Genomic DNA, 19,176 nt, shown 5'->3' with positions numbered 1-19,176 from the left:
TTTTATCTGCATTATCTCTTTTTGATTAGTAACATATAGATTAGATTTGAGAATAGCTCAACCATTGAAAAGCAAAATATACAACTGGATATTGGTGTTAGAAAATTATTTGTGGAGATACAAATACTTGTACTCATTTTAGCAGAGAATAGTAAGAAATCCGTGCTGATTTCACTGAGAAAATAATTCTGTATCATTTTTTTTCTATAGTCATTGTGATTTATAGAATGCATAGACTGATCATGCCTGTAAAGCCTTCACACAAGTCAAATAAAAAGGTAATGAATAATCTATTAATATAGAACAGAGTTTACCACATAGAATTTTTACATACGTCTTTCTGAGATGACCATTCCTCTCCTCCTTTATGCCATGTAGATCCTCAAAACATAAATGATTTGTTTGTACCTAAATAATATTGACTTATAGGTGACACCAGATTGGACAGCTGCAGTTCTTCAGATGCAAGCACTCAGCCCAATGGCTGTTAACTCCTATAATATCTATCTTCTCTTTGTGCTAGCCTGTGAAAAACTGCTTTACAATGTTTCGTTACATACATCCTCCTTGCAAAGGTTCTTTGCATTTGTCTGAAGGTGTCCAAACAAGGTGACCAAAAGGAAAGCCCAAAGCATTATAAGCAACAGCGTTCTGTTGAATGTAATATTCAAATTGCCTTCAAAGTGTCTTAGTTTCATTCCAGTGAATCCCAGACTCTCAAAGTTATGTGCAAGAGCAGCAACAAAATGTGCTGCTCTTGCTCATAGGTCCTTTTAGATCTGAATATAATTGCCTCCATGGAGGAGAATAAAATTCAAGAATATAGCAATCATAGAGCAAAGGGAAAAAGGAAAATCTGTAATCAAAGAAGTCTAGCCCAATTGAATTGGCCAGCATGATAAAACATTGATTTAACTATCCAGATTAAGCGTATTCACTGGAAAGTGTTGGTCATCAATTCAGATTTAACATAAAACACTTAAAATCACACACAAAAAAAAAATCACATGTTGCAATGGCTCTGACACTACAGATCTTCATTCATCACAATCTGTGTTAATGAACATTTAAATATATTACAGAATGTTTTAAACATTAATCTCCTGTGAAGAAAAAAGACTGTGATGAAGGAGAGGCAAAGGAGAGAAAAATATCATGTTGTGGATACTGTTTCTTTGTTTAGAATTATCAATAAATCAAATAACTGTAAGATTTAAATGTGAAATATGAATGCAGCAATAAAGTAAACTGTGACCAATTACTAGTGCAGGTCCATTATAACTCAAATGAACCGAAATCAAACTGGACACCAGGATGAATTATTTCTTACCATGCCTGGAAATAAAACTGTGTGGTTGTAAGAACTTCAGTTTAGTACTACTCATGGAACTGTTGTCAGAGTTCTCAAAAAACCTGCATGATCATTTTCTAATTAAAAAGGCACTACTACATGGGAATGTCTTTATGATGAAAAAGGGTAAGTAATCATTGCAGAGGAAGCTGGTTCATATTTTTAGACTACCTGAATATAATCAGACGATGTCCACAAAGGCCAAACTGAGGCAAGCCTTAAACAAAATTTAGCACATCAGAAGAAGACGTTTCTCAAACAAATCTAATAAATATATAATAAAGTAAGTATTAATCAGAAATGGTGAAACAAAATTTCAGATATAAAAACAGGAATTTGAATGTCCTGTATGAAGAACTGATCTGATAGTCAAACAATGTTTCTCCACAGTAAGAGAGAAGTCCCTCCAGGTCTAATGGTGGAGAGATGCTACGAGACAGGAACGAGGAGGCTGCACAGCCAAAGAAAGTAAAATGAAATAGATAGCAAACAATAAAAATGAGAAACTTTGCTGTGAATAAAATGGACATAATAGGAAAGAAAAAAACCTGTAACAGGATGAAAAATAAGAAGTTTTAAAAGTGTACTAGAAATATGAAAAATCTCAGCATAATGCAGGATCTCTGATTTAGAGCAATACAGTAAATGAAACAAATATTTCTCTCTGTATTTAAATAGAAACAGGATTTTCTTTCTTTTCTTTATTACAGGACTATGATAAAGAATTTGCCATTATATTATTAACATAAGAGAATATTAAACAACATCTATCTTGGAGAAATATTCCTAAGTCAACAGGCTTCATTAGCCTTCCTAAATATGCTAAAAAATGTTGGTAAAAGTTTTATTGGATCACTGATTTTTATGTTTTAATTTTTATTTTTGTTGAATATGAGAATGCCATAAGACCGGGACAGTTGTGACAACTGCAGTTAGAGAAACCTAATAGACAATCAGTGTTTTGCTTCACATTTATATTATATTTTCATAATAGTTCGCTTATCATTGTCCAAATCTAATAAAAGTGGACTGTGGCCCCGATTAGAGCAACACAACAGGCAGGGAGCTCACTAAAAACTTCAAATGAAACACTGCAGTGAGAAGAGCTAATACTATCCTCATATGCATATAACAGTAGAGAAGCAAGTAGGAACAGAAATGAGTAGGAATGTTTAGAGAAATTATGAGGTGGACATTAAAGTCCTGTAGCTCCCTGTGATATCCATGTTTGAAGACCTTTTGAAAAACTTGGAAGAGGCCCAAAAAGTTACAAAGAAAGAATTCAAAGGGCAGAGAAAGGGCATGTGGAAAGAATCAGAAAGATCGCTATCTGCTTAGCCCATTGGAAGAAAAAACAACGACAACAAAATCACAAACAAACAAACAAAAATAAAAAACAACAACAACAAAAACACACACCAAAAAAAAACAAAACTAAGAAGTATTTCAATTTCAGCAGGATCTGAACTACCTCCTCTCAATGGGGATTCTCAAGCTACCAGAGAAAGACAAAGCAAGAACCATGGAGAAAAGCTGATACTGCCACATTCATCTGAGAAATGAAACAGCGTTTCCAACAAGGAACATGAATATTAGAACAAACTTTCTAGTGATGTTGGCGTGGGCTGCTCATGCCTTAGAGTCTTCAGAGCAGAGCGTGGTCTTGTCTGAGACAGGTTTTAGTTGCACACAGACTTCAGTACAAAGGAAGTCTGAGAATAGTGTGATGGCTATTTTTGCCTAATATATGAAGTTCAACACATAAGCCCTTTTTGGCTTTGCAAATTAATATCTATTTATCAACTTAAATGTTGATGCATTGGCAATTGCTGCTCAACAGAAAGATTCAACTCAAATGCTTTTTACAAACCTAAATCATATTTTATGCTGTCTGAGAAGCTAAACAAATTAGGTTCTCTGTGCATCTAGGTGAAGCCTCAGCTTTTCATACACCTGTACAAATGTCTGGGTGACCAGGATAGAGATCTGTAGTGTATTTAAAAGAAAAATAGGAAAGTAAAATTAGCTAAGTAAAACCAAAGTAATGTAACACAGAATATACCATACACATGAATGCCTGTACTGGCTACACTGGTCACCCTCATATTTAATTCAATACCTACTGATCCTTTTGAATTTATCCGTTCCTGCTCCTGGATGTGTCTCAGAGCCAGGGTGAAGTAGTTAAGTGCAAGGACACAGGCACTGAATCATTAACTCTTTACTTAGTGTTGTCAAAATAAAACCTTAAATCGCAATAGCTTTGTGCCAGGTAGGCTCACTTCTCCACTAGTTAATACAGTCATTTTCACTTATTTTAGCACTAGTTTTACTCATGTTGATTTTTTTTTTCCCAAGAGAACCAATTGCATTTTCCAATAACAATTACTATAATAAAAAAATCTCTATTAAAAATTATAAAACTGTCTAGTGAATTCTGTAACAATTATTCAGTGTTTCAGATTCCTCAGTCAAAAGAACATGGCCCCTGCTCTGAAGATTCTTCAACAGAAAAGATGGCAAACTTAGGAAATAAAGTAATATTTGAATAGGAAACAGAATGAAATTATGGGTTCAATCCAGAAGTCTGGTGCCATTTGGCATACCCTAAGATACCAAGGACAACCTCCTAATGGCAGCAGCTATGCAAGCAGCCCTGTGTCCTTGTGGAGTCGAGCTGGGTAGCCCTGGGCATCAGAAATCCTACAAAGTGCCTAAGTTTAGGCAACTGCAGTCTTTGAAATGATGTCCCATGCAGTCTCAAAAGCCATGGTACAGTCAGGAACTGAATTCGTATTTCCGAATTTTCAGATCAGGCAGTGCCAAAAGTTGTCATCAGCTGGGAGGATGGCTGGTTTTATTTTTATCTCTTAATTTGAATTTTAGGTATATTAGAAAGTTCAGTAAATGTCTTATATACTTCTGTTTCTGTGAAGAAACATTAGTGAAAGAAATGAAGAAATCATCTGACTGCAACTGCACCATAACATTAATATTTAGCTTTACTTAATGAAGCATATAATTAATCATATCTCTCTCATTTTTATGGTTATGATCTTATTGATCCTCATAAGAACATGCTATCTGAAAATATTTGTGCTTCACTGAGCAGATGACAAAAACAAATGTCATTCATGATTTCTGCAGTATGGACCTGTAACTTTCACCAAAGATAATTCACAGTTTATGTTACATATCTTTAACATAATATAACACAGTTATATTTTTAAAAGAAAATTTAAAAAAAAAAAAAAAAAAAAAAGATAGAAAGGCAGTACTTCTGCTGAATCAAATTACTCAGCCTGGCTGGATAGCAGTGAAAATTGTATATTAAAGGGAGATGGCAACTAGGGGAACGTTATACCACTCTTTTGAGAGGGAGTACTTCCATTTTCCATCCTCGTGGTGACTATGTGATCCTAGAATACTTCACTAATTGTAAGAATATGATGTGAAAATTCTGTCTCTATTGTAAAAGTATAAAACATTGGAAAGCTGGGAATTGTAGCTTTAAGTGTATGTACACCTCATAAAGTACAGCTTTTCCCTTGTTGTCCGCCAATACATAGTCTTAAGAATGGTGTGAATGATGTATGAATGGAAATGTGTAGGTAAGCACCAGAAGAAACACCAGAATGAGGTTAAAAATATGACCTGGATTGATAACCAACAATATATTCACAGCAGTAAAACTGAGGAATGTATTAATTTGTCAAAACCAGAAGGTCTGCACTGTTGTAAAACAATGGTATGATGACTTGTCAGCAGAAGACCATGTGCTCAACAACAGAGGATGTCAACACAGACACAGCACATAATACATATCATTCCTTTCCTTGTGAGCCCAAGAATGGCATTGTCCTAAGAATGTAAAAAATGAGTAAGCAGAGAAAACAGGCACCAAACTTGCCTAAAACTGGCAGAGATGAAAGTAAGCAAAATTATGAATCATGAAGCATAAGGATCATCCTAACTGTTGGGTCCTAAATGATTAAAATACATATCTAAAAAAACAGTTTGTTGTTGTCAGTCAAGATGAAGCAAAAAGATGTACTAAGAACTTGGTGGGTGGCACCTTTTGTCCATCTTCTGTGTCACACACAAGCGATTCTGACCAAACGACTTAAATACAGACACTTTGATGCATGTATGTTGGTATGAGAATGCACGTGAATGAAATCAGGAAGAGAATGTGTCTGAGTGGTGAAAATTAACTTGGGGATTTTATTAAAAAAAAATGTTAACTCCACTTCCCATAAAGTCTCATGTAGAGTTTTGCTGCACTGGTTTCCTACAGTTAGAGGACAGAGAGGTGTGAAGGCAGATCCGAGTAAGGAGGGAAATATTAATTATCTCGGCATTTCCTCTAATAATAAATCAGCTCCTCCAGCTTCTATGAGCCTTTATATTACAACCAGTACCTCAAAGCAATGAGAACTAATGCCTTTTACCAAAAGGCATTGGTATAAGCAAAAAGAATATAGCTGCATTTACTCTTTGATGTGACAGGATATGACATGTCATAACACAGCTCGATTCCCTACAGTGTTAGGATTATATTTTGATGTGCCATGACCAAAACAAATTGATAAAAACTCATCAAACTGAATTTGCTCACTTGAAAATAAACTAATCAGACTTCTCAAAATATTCTATTATTACCAAAGAACCAGCTTAATGGGATGACCAGAGGCTTAGTTGTTTCTTAGTGTTGAAGACAGCGCAGACTTTCATGACTAAATATTAAAAGGTCTTATCAAAGGTTATTATCTAATTCGTGGCCCACTACATGAAGCACAGACTGAAATACTTGTATAAGCCAAAATGGGAGCATCCCTAGAAATATGTAAGGGCTTTGTTATGAGTTACCTATTATGAATTTCAGCCTTTGCTAGTAACTCTAGTCAAGAACTTGTGTGGAGATTCAATCACTTTTTTACTATTTCTGGTGTGTTTATTTTTATTGTAGCATTTTTAAACAACATAATCCTGCACCAGCCAGTAGCATGCAGAGGACTCAAAAGGGCTTCTGTTCTATTCCTTCAATGGTTGCTGCTTTTATATGACAAGAACTCACGGCTAGGAGAATAATGGTCCAGAGAACAAATCAAAATGAGTGGAGTTAAGTGGAGTTAAGAGCATTATGGAATCTATTTCAAATTGATCTTTCCTGTTGTCCTGAATTCTAGTTGCCTGTCTGCCCTCAATCCTGAAAGGGAACAGAACATAATGGACAACAGTCAACACAGTGATGCGGAACAGCCAACGGTGACATCAACTGAAAAACATGACTGGACACAGTAGGGGAACAAATAACACTTGAAAGCTCAGGACACATCTGCAGCTAGCAGTACAGCCATAACGTCAGAGGAGAGAGAGAAATATTTATCACCAGGATACAAAATAAGTAAATATCAAACCTGGTGTACATTGGTGACATAGCTGTGCCAAGAAAGAACTTGTGCTGCCAAACCTGGCAAACAGGTCAAGGGAGGTGATTCTACTCTGCTTTCATGAGACCCCACCTGGAGTACTGCGTCCAGTTCTGGGGTCCCCTGTAGAAGATAGACGTTGCCCTGTTGAAACGGGTCAAGAGGAGGGCTGCAAAAATGGTCAGAGGGCTGGAAAGAGTTAGGGCTGAAAGAGTTAGGGTTGTTCAGCCTGGAGAAGAGAAGGCTCCAGGAAGACCTTATTACAGCCTTTCAGTACTTAAAGGGGGCTTATAAGAAATATGGAGAAAGATTTTTTCCAAGTCCTGTAGTGACAGGACAAGGGGTGCTGGTTTAAAATGAAATAGGGTAGGGTTTAGATTGGACATTAGGGAGAAATTGTTTACTATAAGGGTGTTGTGACATCAGAACATGTTGCCCACAGTAGTTGTGGAGGGCCCATCATTGAAAGTGTCCAAGGTCCAGTTGGACGGGGCTTTGAGCAACCTGACCTAGTGAAAGATGTCTCTGACCATGGCAGGAGGGTTGAGCTAGATGATCTTTAAAGGTCCCTTCCAATACAAGCCATTCTATGATTCTGCAATTCTATAATTCTATAAATCCATTTCTAATAGCAGAGTGCCGTGAAATAGATATTGAGTCCTCCTGCAACCTCTGTCTCTGTGGGGACATAATTTCTCTATTCCTGATACTGCAATGATGGACAGCTGAATTTATAAGTGAATGACTCACTACAATCATGCAGAAACATGGTAATAGGGTCTCACTCAGTTGTACCCTAATTTATCATATCTTTCGCCTCATGTCTTTCTACCATTGCATAAACAGCTGGTCTGGAAAGTAACCTATTAATCAATCTCTGCTGGTCAGAGAAGGCCAGTAACAATTCTTATTCAAATCATTTAGGCTGTCATTCACATTTGTCATTTCAGCATGCATTTAATCTGAAAATGCTGGTCTTCCTTCCTTCTGCTTTATAGGCACCAAGTGCTCACTGTCAGACTGCACATTCACAGAGTCCAGCTTAAAATTCTCTGAAGCCAAAGGTACTAGCAAGGGTTTATGTCTCAACAGTGACTGCCTAGGTAGCAATAATGGTAGAAAAAGAGGAACAAAAAGAGAAGAAGGAAAGAGGAAGGAATAAGCAGTTCAGCAAGAGGTGTCAAGAGGTTCAGGCTGAGATGTACAAACCCAAAAGGAGGAGAGATGTATACCACTAGTGCAAAATTAATGAGAGACATTTTGTGATTGGGTAAGTTGCAAAATGGAAAATAAAATTTGTAGAATTTCCTAAAAAGGGAGATATGAGAAATACTGTATTTCAAAGGAAACATTAAAATATTATCAGGATAGAAACTGATAGCCAAGCAAAACATCTGACAGTTACTAAAGAGGAGGGCTGAAGCTATCAGTAACATCACAGTCTACTGAGGATCTGAAAAGGATAACTTGTTAAATGGTGAGCAAACAGCAAGCTACGATTGACGGGGATTCTTTGAAGAGAAACATTCCTGTACTTAGCACTTACACCTAGGTAGCTGCTGTCTTAAGTTACTGGTGGTGGGGAATGACCTCTTGAGGCAGGTGGATCAGAAGCACAGATGGACACAAGATGATCAAAGAAAATAAGATTTCAGGATCTGCCAGTCATTAAAAAAAAAAAGATGGAGAGAGAGGGGAAAAGAGAGGACGTACTCCAGAGCTCCAGCAGCCAAGAGAAGGAAAAGTGGTGTAAGGAAGAGAACTGAATGATTAGTAAGACATCTATACTTGTTAATTTTAATTTCAGCGCACTTCATATGCAAGAACTAGAGAAGTATAAACAAGGAAACACTTGTGTGGCATAAGACCAGAAAAAGAGCAAAGGAAAACCAGTTCTTAGTTGTAAAAGAATGAAAGTGGATGGAATAATGCAATAAAAATAGTATAGAAACATGCTTCAAGCAGTAAATGACAACCACATCTAGAATAATTTTAAAAAATCTCAAATTGTACTTAGAAATGCAACAGACAGAACAAGAAACTTACCACTGGAATCCAAACAGATGTACTACAGAAATCCAGCAAGTTTTAGAGAATGGTATTAGCATTGGCATGACTTCTGACTGCCAAGACCAAAACTCTAGAGACCAGCTTCACCCCACCAAGTTCAGAGAACTGTGAATGTGCAGAGATGTTCTAGTCTCCCTTGAGGCACTTCAGAGTTCAGCTCAGATCCTGGTGGGTTTAATCATCACCTTGTGCCATGTTTCCTCCTCTCCCTTTACTTACAAGAAAGACCAGGACAACGGGATTCTTGATTTGGCACTTATCCTACAGGTTTGGGGAAAGAACTAGGAATAAACTCAGCTCTCTGGAACAGCAAAAATCACAGGGTGGGGCTTTTAAAGTCCTGTCAAGAGATGCTGTGCAGTGCAATTTCAAACAGGGCACAGTCACTTGAATTGAGTTTTCCCATATAATTCCTTTCCCCTGTAGAGAATCATTCACAACTGAACTGGCAGCTGGAATGGAAGTGCAGAAGTTGAGCTTGCTTGAGACTACAATCAATTCATACGTTCATGAGCTGGCTTTCCTTTCCATTTTTGTTTCAAAATTTGGAAAATAAACTTAAAGAATATGAGTTTTAAAGTAATCAATTATTTTCTGCCTTTCTCTTTGGACAAGGCTATTAAGATTAAAGGGTAGAGATTATTCAGGTAGAGTGTCTCTTGCACAGTAAAAAATTGGACATTGGCTCAGGTGTTGAGGTGATTATTCATTTGAGTCTGAGGTGCTCTAGTCAGCAATGACAATTAATATTATCACTGTATCCTTCCTAATAAGAAAAAACTGACTTCTTGTCTATAATTTTTTAAAATGTGCAATAAAATTAGCAGTATTAACATTGAAGCATTGTCATCAAATAATGTAAAATATGAATGACACAAAGGGAAGAGATACTGGTTCCCGACTACTTAATTTGAAATAAATATGGGCCAGCTTTTCAATGTTTTTATCTGCTTTCATGTCCTTTAAACAAAATTAAATTCCAAATTACTCTTTATCTACACATTCATATTATTGGATTACACTGTCATAAACTATTATTATGGCCAGTTAGACATTTAAAATAGAATTTTCCATGTGTGCCTATATTCTGCATGCAGAGACTTTGAAGAAATATTCCCTGTAGTCAGATTTTTTTATGTAAACAAAGATTATGAAGCAATAGGGTCATTTTCTTACAAAGAAATAAGGAATATAATGAAATGTGTCATTGTTCATATCAACGGCTTTGTTAGTATTAAGAATCAAAGAGTAAATTTAAAAATAAAGTGAATAAAATTTAGAAAGAGAGCATTTGAGTTGAAAACTACTCACCTGTTTTTAATATACCATATGCTATGTATGTATTTACATATCTAAAACTAACCTGACATACTGCTTAACACAAACATACATGACTGAAAAATCAACAAGTGAGGTTTTCACTGTCAACATTACAATAAAAAGTCTGCATGTACAGTTACTATGATAATGTAGCTCAAGCATTTTTTATTCTTTTGTAATATATTTTTACTATATTTTTAGAAAACAGATGTATCATTGTCAGAGAATACGAAATATTCAAAAACATTGCTGGTCATTATTAACTTTAGGTAAAAAACATTCTCAGTAAAACATCAACCAAACACCAATGCAAGTGTTTGTATTTTTCTCTAATTAACACTGGTGGAATTTGGGATATAGTCAATCACTTAGGTTTATTCTATTAGGTGTATTTCATCTACTTCATTGTTACTGTTTCTGAAGTTTGAAAAATAAATATTCACTAACATTCAAAATTTATATAGATTGTTTCTAACAAAAATCTATAATCTATTGCAACTAATCTAGAGTGACATTATGTTATAAAATCAGGGGGAACAAAAAGTTATGAACTGTCAAGATTTATATTACTTATACTACGTTAAGTGAAGGCATACCCTCACAGACATCACCGTCTGCATTTTCACACTGTCGATCATCACATTCACAGTTTTTGCCATGAACTCTGTTGTCTCCTGGAGGGAAACAAGTGCATTGGCCACATTCACATCTCCCTGTAAGAAATAAACAATTGTTAGAGTCATGATTTCAGTAAAGCAAAATAAAGGAAATTTTAAAATCACACTTACTCTACTCCCTAACAAACTATAAGTCACTCTGTATGAATTAAAGTATGCACAAAATAACTATCAAAACAAATCAAACCAAAACAAAACTATCCCTCTTCCATAGACACAGAAGCAAAATATACCTCTGTTGTGTCTTGGTGGAAACAAGAACAATAAGCAAATATTGTATGTTTTTTTTTTAATCTCAACGTTGCACATGTTTACCCACATAATCGGCCTCTCCAATTGATCTAAAATATTTAGCACGTACCTCAGAAACTCCAAAATGAATGTGATTAGAATTAAATAGTCTCTGCACAGGGCTACCTAAGATGCCCTCTGTTCATGTACAAACATAATTCTTCAAACACTCTGTCAGGCATTTGGAAAGCAAAAATCCCCATAATTTTTCTAGTCTAGACCTGAGGAAACAGAAGTTGAGAGCACAACCTCTCTCAGAGTCTTGACTTCCACCAACCCGTTAACTCCCCAGAGCTTAAAGGGGGAATAGACTCAGCCAAATTCCCATAGATCTTCCACTCCAAAACCCTCAGAACAGTGAGCATTAAAGGGTCATATGTGAAAAAAAAATAAGATCAAGGACAGCTTTACATTGTACATATGGGACAGACTCAGTTTGGGGTAACCTTGGTTTTCTTATTTCCTAACTTCTGAGTGTTTGACTCCATACTTTTTAAAATTGTTTTAATGCAATGCTGCTGTGAGAATGCTCTAAGTCTGACACAAACTCTGGATCAAAATGATGAATTTGATGGTCTTGGGAAAAGATACTGTGTGTAAAAAATGGCCACCAGAGACATGCAGAACAGCCTGTTCCTCTCAATCTAAATGGGCCACAGCAGCAGAGAGATCCAACCTGGTCCTGGACACCGCTCTGCTGACTGTAGAACCCAAATTTGCAGTTAGAGCAACTATAGCTACAAAGAAAAAAAAATCCTCCAAGTGCAGCCTTTCATTGTGCAACCAAACAGTTCAGCACGCACAATAATTTTTCAGCATTTACTGAAAGTTTTTGCAGAATGGGAAAGGACTGTTAAGGAGAACCTTAGTGGGGCCTTTCTAACTGTAGGGTTTGTGACAATAAAACCTTTTAGACCAACATACTGCCAGATCATTGTTAATCTATTTTTCAACTTCTAACCTGAATTTGTTGCATTTGTTTTTTTTCAAAAAAACCCCAGTCTAATTAAGTTGGAATAGGCAAGGATATTATTACTTGTGGAAAAATTCCCAGCTCATTTTATAGCTGCCATAGTCTTCATCTTCCCAGCCATCAATGTACACTGCGGTTTCAAGCTGACATTCTATGTGCCAGTATTCAATCTAGGAGGACATTTTATTATCAACTTAAAGTGAAAGAATCACAAAAAAGACATGCTGAGAGAATTAACAGCAAATATCTCATTATTTTAAAACAATTTTGCATTGGCAATTATCTGAGGATATTCATTCCAGAAAAGAAACTTATTATACAAAGTACATCTACCACATCACAAACTACAGTTTTATGTGGTAATCCTGTCAATATTTAACATACGATTGCTAGAGAATGATTGATGTTATTTGCCTGTATTCTCTAAGCTATAATTATTTGCCAGGGACAGTTACAGTAAAAATTGGAACAAAATAATTTCTAATACTTAAATATACAGAGATCTTTCATGAGTCCAAGTTGTCACTATCTGTGCCTCTCACAGTCTCTTTCTATGCATCCACCTCAGACAACCTGGCTACTTTTACAAAAATGTCACATAGTGTCGCAAAGCACTGTCACGTGTAGATAGACAGGTACCTGATGAACAGGACCCACCTGTTGTGAAGACTCTATATAATAAACAAAAGAAAAATCTTTAACGGTGGTATTCTGGCCAGCTAATGCTATAATAAGGAGGATGCCTGAAGGACAATAAAATCAGTTTAAGCAAGCTACTTGGAAGAAACGAGTCAGCAGAGATGGAAAATCCTCCAGAGGGACAAGCAAAGGAAGATTCTGTAATGAGGCTCCTGCATGTTCTGTAATTAAGCATTACCTTTCTGTAATGCTTAATTTAATAAGTCTGAATGACCAGAGAGGCCAGTGGCTGGGCACTTGCACTGGAATGGGAGCAGGTTCCCATCGGTCCCTGCTGCAATTATTATTTATTCATTTTAGTTAATGTGCAACAGTTTCACTGGCAAAACAACTGAGGAAATCCCATCCCTTGGCAGAGAGGGCACATTTTGGTCATGTAAGAGATACAAGCTCAGGTTTTCTTCTCAGAATCAAGCACAAAGGGGATTTAGGCCCTACTTAGTCTTCTCGTCTTAGCTAATGAATAAAACACCAACACATACATTCAAAAAGCCCAAATCCCTTGTTGATATCTCTGCCTTGAATTTTATTTTTTCTGATTCCCACCTAAGATCAGGGTATGATTTAGATCATTTAACTGCAGACTTCAGAAGAACTGAAAGTGCATTGAAAATGGAGAGAACACTCAGTGAGCACTCTAGAAAACGAATTCTCTGAACTATTTCTTTACTTTTAAATATTCAAAGATGTATTTATAGAAGTTTAGTACACTGCTGCTGAAACTGATACTCAAATTATTAGTTCATTAGTTGTTTTACAAATGTGACAAAATCAGCACTAGAAACATGAAAAGTGAATTTAGTGGTGGCACTAAATAAATGCAACTTTGTACTGGTTTAAAAAGCTTATTTTACCTCCAAAAGCACTGACATTTTGGTTACATTATGTAAACTGGGCTCACTCTGTGGAGGTAATTTAACACAGAATTAAAGTCCTTTCTGCTTCTGAATAGCTAACTGCATAGGATGTAGCGAATGTAAACTTCAAAGTCTCATTTTATCACCATAGAGCTAAACACAAAATTAATAATGTTCTGTAAACCAGGATATTTGCAGCGTGAGCTTTCTTCGGCCATTCTCCTACTTTGTCAGACGCATCCGCTACTGAAGTAACAGAAGCCACACCTTATTCTGTGACCTTCTCCTGTTGGTTATTGTGGTAAAAGACTTACCATACAAATTCAATCATTCAAAAGTAATTTGAAGTTGACATTATACTGAAAAGGGATCAGCACTTTACTAAACATACCCTTTCTTTGTCTAGAATAATAGGTTTACCATAGCAACCTGATTATAGAGGGAAAGCTGCTGCCAAACACATCCTAAAGTCTCTTTAAATTCCAGGGCATAGAGAAACAATTAAACACAGAAGGACTATAATATTTTCTACGTTCTCAACCATCTGTGCAAGAGGTACACTTCATGAGTAAAAAGAAACAAGTTCGCCTCAGACATTTTATAACAAATGGCTTTCTCTCCTCGCTGCTAAACAGGGACAGTAAATTTCATCGTCTGATGACTTCAGATGAAGAAAGCTTTATGATGCAGGCTCTATTAGCTATTAGCATTGAAAAGCTTAACCTACTTATCACAATGCAAAATCCCCAAAATAAAATAATCATACATTTATTTGTCTACAGTCTTAATATTTCCTTGCACTGTTTCTTCCCATTGATATCAATAGGAGTATTAACTTACAATTGATAATTGTTACTTGAAGACTTAAAAAAAGACCAACTTAGAGTGCATTTTTTTGTTTTTAAAGGGAATTGAAGTGTCACATCTAATTAAAACATATAAGTTTGTTAGATAACTAATTCTAGAATTCTAAAAATCCATGCCTTAAGCATTCAGCTTTTGATTTTACTCGCCTTCTACTATAGCATTTTTTCACTCCGCTTGTCCAACATTTATGAAAGCCTAACTGAAGCAAACAGTGCCTAGACTTACATTAAACCTATTCCCATGCAAATTGCTGTGACCATTAGCTGCATGCATTCAAACCAATTTCCAGCTGCCTATATAGACTGACTGAAAGTCTCTTTATACAGGTAATTTTTTAAAACACTGTGCTAGAAGTATATAATTTGCATAATAAAACATTTTTACCTTGTTATTGCTGGCAAAAATATCAGAAGGAAATAGCAATAGCATTGGATGTAAAAATAAACACTGAATATAATACAATGTACTTAATTGTGTTTTCCTGTCTATAACTCTACAACATAAAGGATTTTTCTGTGCATGGTGCTGAATTTTTATCTTCCAAATGAAAGTAAACAAATGTTTTGTTGTGGGTTTTTTTGTTGTTTTGTTTGGTTGGTTTTTAATCTGTAAGGAACACAGTGTGAAATTGCACTGAGATTATGGTAAAAGCAAACCAAGTTCATGAGTACCTGGGAAAGATGATGTTTCAGGCTAGTGATAAATAGTCCTTTAGGAAGGACTTTTTCTGCCCCAGGTTTAACATGTGAACGCATTACCTCTCAGAATTGGCAATTTCTTTGTTATCAAGCAATCATCTCAGGCAACCTGAGCACATTCAGCAAAGCTGCTGTGTCTTTCTGCCAGCAGAAACCATTTCATGCTGGATGGGAAAAGATGATCTAAAATAATGTTCAGAAATGGCAAATTAGAGAAGGGAGATGGGAAGACTTGTACAGAAGACCACAAAGTTTCAAGTGACATAGTGGGTGGGGTGAAGCAGTTGTGACTTAATGAAGTAATAAATAGGATGCAGCAGCTTCAGGTAAGGAAAACGAACATTCACTGACTGAGTAGTAGAGGGAAAAAGTAAAAGGAATAAACAGTACCACAAAATGGGCAACCAAAGTGCAGCGCTTGCCAAAAATAGGATAGACAATCTCATCATGCCTTGCTCAGTCTGAGGTGTTCAGAGCAGTGTAATCCAGCTGAGCTTGATCAATGTGGAGAAATTTATAAACACAAACAGAAAACAGATATTGACTCCTCAGTGGGCACACACAGTTTATTTTGTGTGTCTTCTCATCCAAATGGCTCGGGATGGCTTCCCACAGCTAGAACGGATTTTCATAAATAAAAAATTTTTTTCATATAAAAATATTGTGCTGGCTAAACAAAAAATAACTCTGTGTCATATGTGGAGGAATCTTTGGCTTTTAAAAATGTTGGTAATTCTTGGATCTGGTTGGTTGGATGGTTTAAGAGGCGCTAGAAAAAGAGAACCTTTGGAAGTATTTTAGTATGTGCAAAAATGCCCTTAGAACCTCTTTACACACCTGAATACCTGGCTGATCTCACAGAAACCATGCAAATCTGGGGATTAGTTTACAAGGATTTGGGGCAAGCATGAGCAATGTTCTAGTTGTAATATATAAACAATGTCATCTGCAATCTCTAGTTATATTGAGAAAAAATGTTTTCCTCTTCTAAAAAGGCTTTATGAACTTGTGACAGTACAGTTCTGTTTGTCTCCAATGCTCCAATATTTCTGAAGATTTGTGACATAGCAGCTGGTTGGGCTAGCATAATGCCAGTGCTAAATCTTCAGCAAAAGCAGTGCAACACTACATGAAAAAAACAAGTTCTCCTGTTGGACTTCAACACTCTATTCTGCACTGAAGTGCTATTTTACCATCTCAGAGAAATGTAGAACATCAGAGACCTTAAATGTGGTTTTTCCTCTGTACAGGGCACTCTGCTGTAGCTGCAGAGTGAGGAAACAGCACGATGCTGCTCATCGCAACACACTGACCTCTATTGCGGGTATCAACGTTGGTCCATTCCTGGTGAGCAGCACAGTGGCAGGAGCAGAGGCTGCATGAGATGCATCAGCAGTGTGGTGTACTGGCTTTGCTGTGCTCTGCACCTCATGAGGCTTTGCAGGAAAGATAGAAAGCCACCAGCCCCGGAGAGGACATCTTGTACACAACCTCCTCACATTTGAAACATTAGATCACAATATGTTTGGGATTGGAAGGGACCTCAAAAGATCATCTAATCCAATCCCCCTGCTGGAGCAGGAACGCCTAGGTGAGGTCACACAGGAACATGTCCAGGCGGGTCTTGAATGTCTCCAGAGTAGGAGACTCCACATCCTCCCTGGGCAGCCTGTTCCAGTGCTCTGGCACCCTCACTGAGAAGAAGTTTTTTCTCAAATTTAAGTGGAACCTCTGATTTTGTGGTTTAACTGAAGCTACAAGAACCACGAGGGATTAATTTTCTTAGTATGCACAGGATCGCTCTATTGTTTTTGTGGAAATCTGGTGAAAATTGGGTTTTCCTCACAAGGTTCAAGCAACAAGGAATTTTTTTTATTCAATACACCATGAAAAATAAAATTGTGCATTTATCCCCTCGTACACAAGAAAAAATTTGCTGCAGCTATTACAATGAGAACTACTTGTTCGGATTTGGGTTGGGAACTAACTTTCTGTCTCTAAATCAATACACAGAAAACAAACATGCCTTAAGTCTGTTCATAAAAAGAGATTATTTGCAGCATGACTGACCCAAGACCTCAAATAAAAATATAAAAGCTCCAGAGAAGAGCATAGATGAATCACACAGACATAAAATGAAATTAAAATTGCTTTAATAAATCTCAAGTAATTTCCAAACTTAAGATTTTTGAACCACTTTATTTTCAAGAATTTTGTACACTGAACTGAACTTTCAGCAGCAAGCTCTCAGATTTTTGTTTAAATAGCAACAACAGTAGCTAAAGCACATAATTGGGTTACATATCTGTATTTTCCTTAGTCTTACTAGGTACTTCTCAACTGCAATAACTGCATCAGCTACTACAAGCAGCTCCATAAACAGGCTTGAAACAACCGTAATCAATTAACTAGCGTCATATTACACACATAGAAGAGTTGTAGCTATAGCTGTTGACTTTTTCTTCCAGGTTGCATTATCTCAGCTTAGGCCTATATGTGGCTTCAAAGACCAGGATACTTTCACTAATCGCTTATGTTGCTACATCTGTTTTTATTTTAATTTCCATATCATGTTTGGAAAACCTACTCCAAATCTGTGTGAAGTACTCAGTGACACCGGGCCATCCCTTGCTACACAGAACATCACAGCCACATGTGAAAGGGCTGGGAACAGGTTGAAAGGCTTTACAAGGTGAGTACCTGGTGGAAACTTAAGGGCAGATGCTAGGACAAGATAGAGGAACAAGTGGTGTCAGTCTCTTCTCCCAAGTAGCAAGTGATAGGAAGAGAGGAAAAGGCCTCAGGCTGCCCCAGGGAAGGTTCAAATTGGATATCAGTAAAAAATTATTCACAGAGAGGGTTGTAAAGCATTGGAACAGGCTGCCTGGGGCAGTGGTGGAGTCATCATCCCTGGAGGGGCTGATGACACAGGGAGATGAGGTTCTCAGGGACATGGGTTAGTGCCAGGGTTGGTTTAATGGTTGGACTCAGTGATCTTGAGGGGCTCTTCCAACCAAGATGACAATGTGATTCTGTGCTACATGAGGAGTGTCACAGTGGCTCTGGGGACTTTGCTGTGTACAGCTTCTCTTACTCTGTTCCTTCAGGATAAGGTAAAGTCCCATGTCTGCTCATCACCTACACTCAGTGTCTTGCAATGGCTGTTGGTATAAAAGTTTGGCCTAAGAAAAACATCGGAAATTCACAAATTAAGAAATTATTTTATTAAAGCTGCCTGAGATTTTCCATCGTATGTTTTATGAAGTTTCTCAGTAGTACAAAGCACCGAGCTGTCCCTCATATAATAATGTGTGTAGGTTTTTTCTCAGGCAGGAAATGTATGTTTCTTTTAATCCTTTTTAAAATGGAAATGCTTTGTCATATGAAAGAGTATTAAAAAAGCTCTGACAAATTAGTTTTTTCCTTAAGGAAGAAAAAAAACCAAACAACAACAAAAACAAACAAACAAAATAACCCTACAATAAAAACCCTGGAGAAATAATCTATATGTTATTCCAAACAACAGAACTTTCACCACAGAGCAAGCAACTGAATGTCCAGGATTGTAAAAGCAAGCGTTATGCAACAGTAATTGCAAATGGCTCAGACTTGCCCCCCGCTTTAGTACACATGGTGTGTATGATTGGGAGCCTAATTGCACAGTTGGCATATGGTATCTGAAGTAAATGATCTTCCTTTGTGACAACCTAATAGCGAAATACTTCTTTAGATAAATCCACTCAACAGCACCACTTTACAGATTTAGCATCAGATAGTCTTTTACAGCTCTTGCAGATCAGCACTACTGATTTGTATCTTCTTTTCTAGGTTGCTTTTCTTTTTTTTTTATGTATTTTTTTTCCTCCTCCCTCTCTTTAAACATTTTGGGTGAGAAGCACTGCTGTGCTACTTGTTGGCTTTTCAGATTGTTAACTTGTTGA

The 19,176-nt window shown here is 36.8% G+C and overlaps 1 protein-coding gene across 1 annotated transcript in view; it reads right to left on the bottom strand.

Annotated features, from left to right (window-relative positions):
• Positions 1-19,176, bottom strand: part of ITGBL1 (integrin subunit beta like 1) — a 141,462-nt gene that overhangs the window by 10,833 nt on the left and 111,453 nt on the right. Inside the window, exon 8 of the mRNA XM_065850843.2 lies at positions 10,770-10,886. Coding sequence (XP_065706915.2) covers positions 10,770-10,886 — 117 coding nt within the window. The remainder of the gene's footprint in view (positions 1-10,769; positions 10,887-19,176) is intronic.

This window comes from Patagioenas fasciata, chromosome 1, assembly GCF_037038585.1.
Source record: "Patagioenas fasciata isolate bPatFas1 chromosome 1, bPatFas1.hap1, whole genome shotgun sequence".
Classification (NCBI taxonomy): Eukaryota; Metazoa; Chordata; class Aves; order Columbiformes; family Columbidae; genus Patagioenas; species Patagioenas fasciata.
Note: the sequence above shows the minus strand (reverse complement) of the source record. Positions and strands in the feature narration are given on the sequence as shown.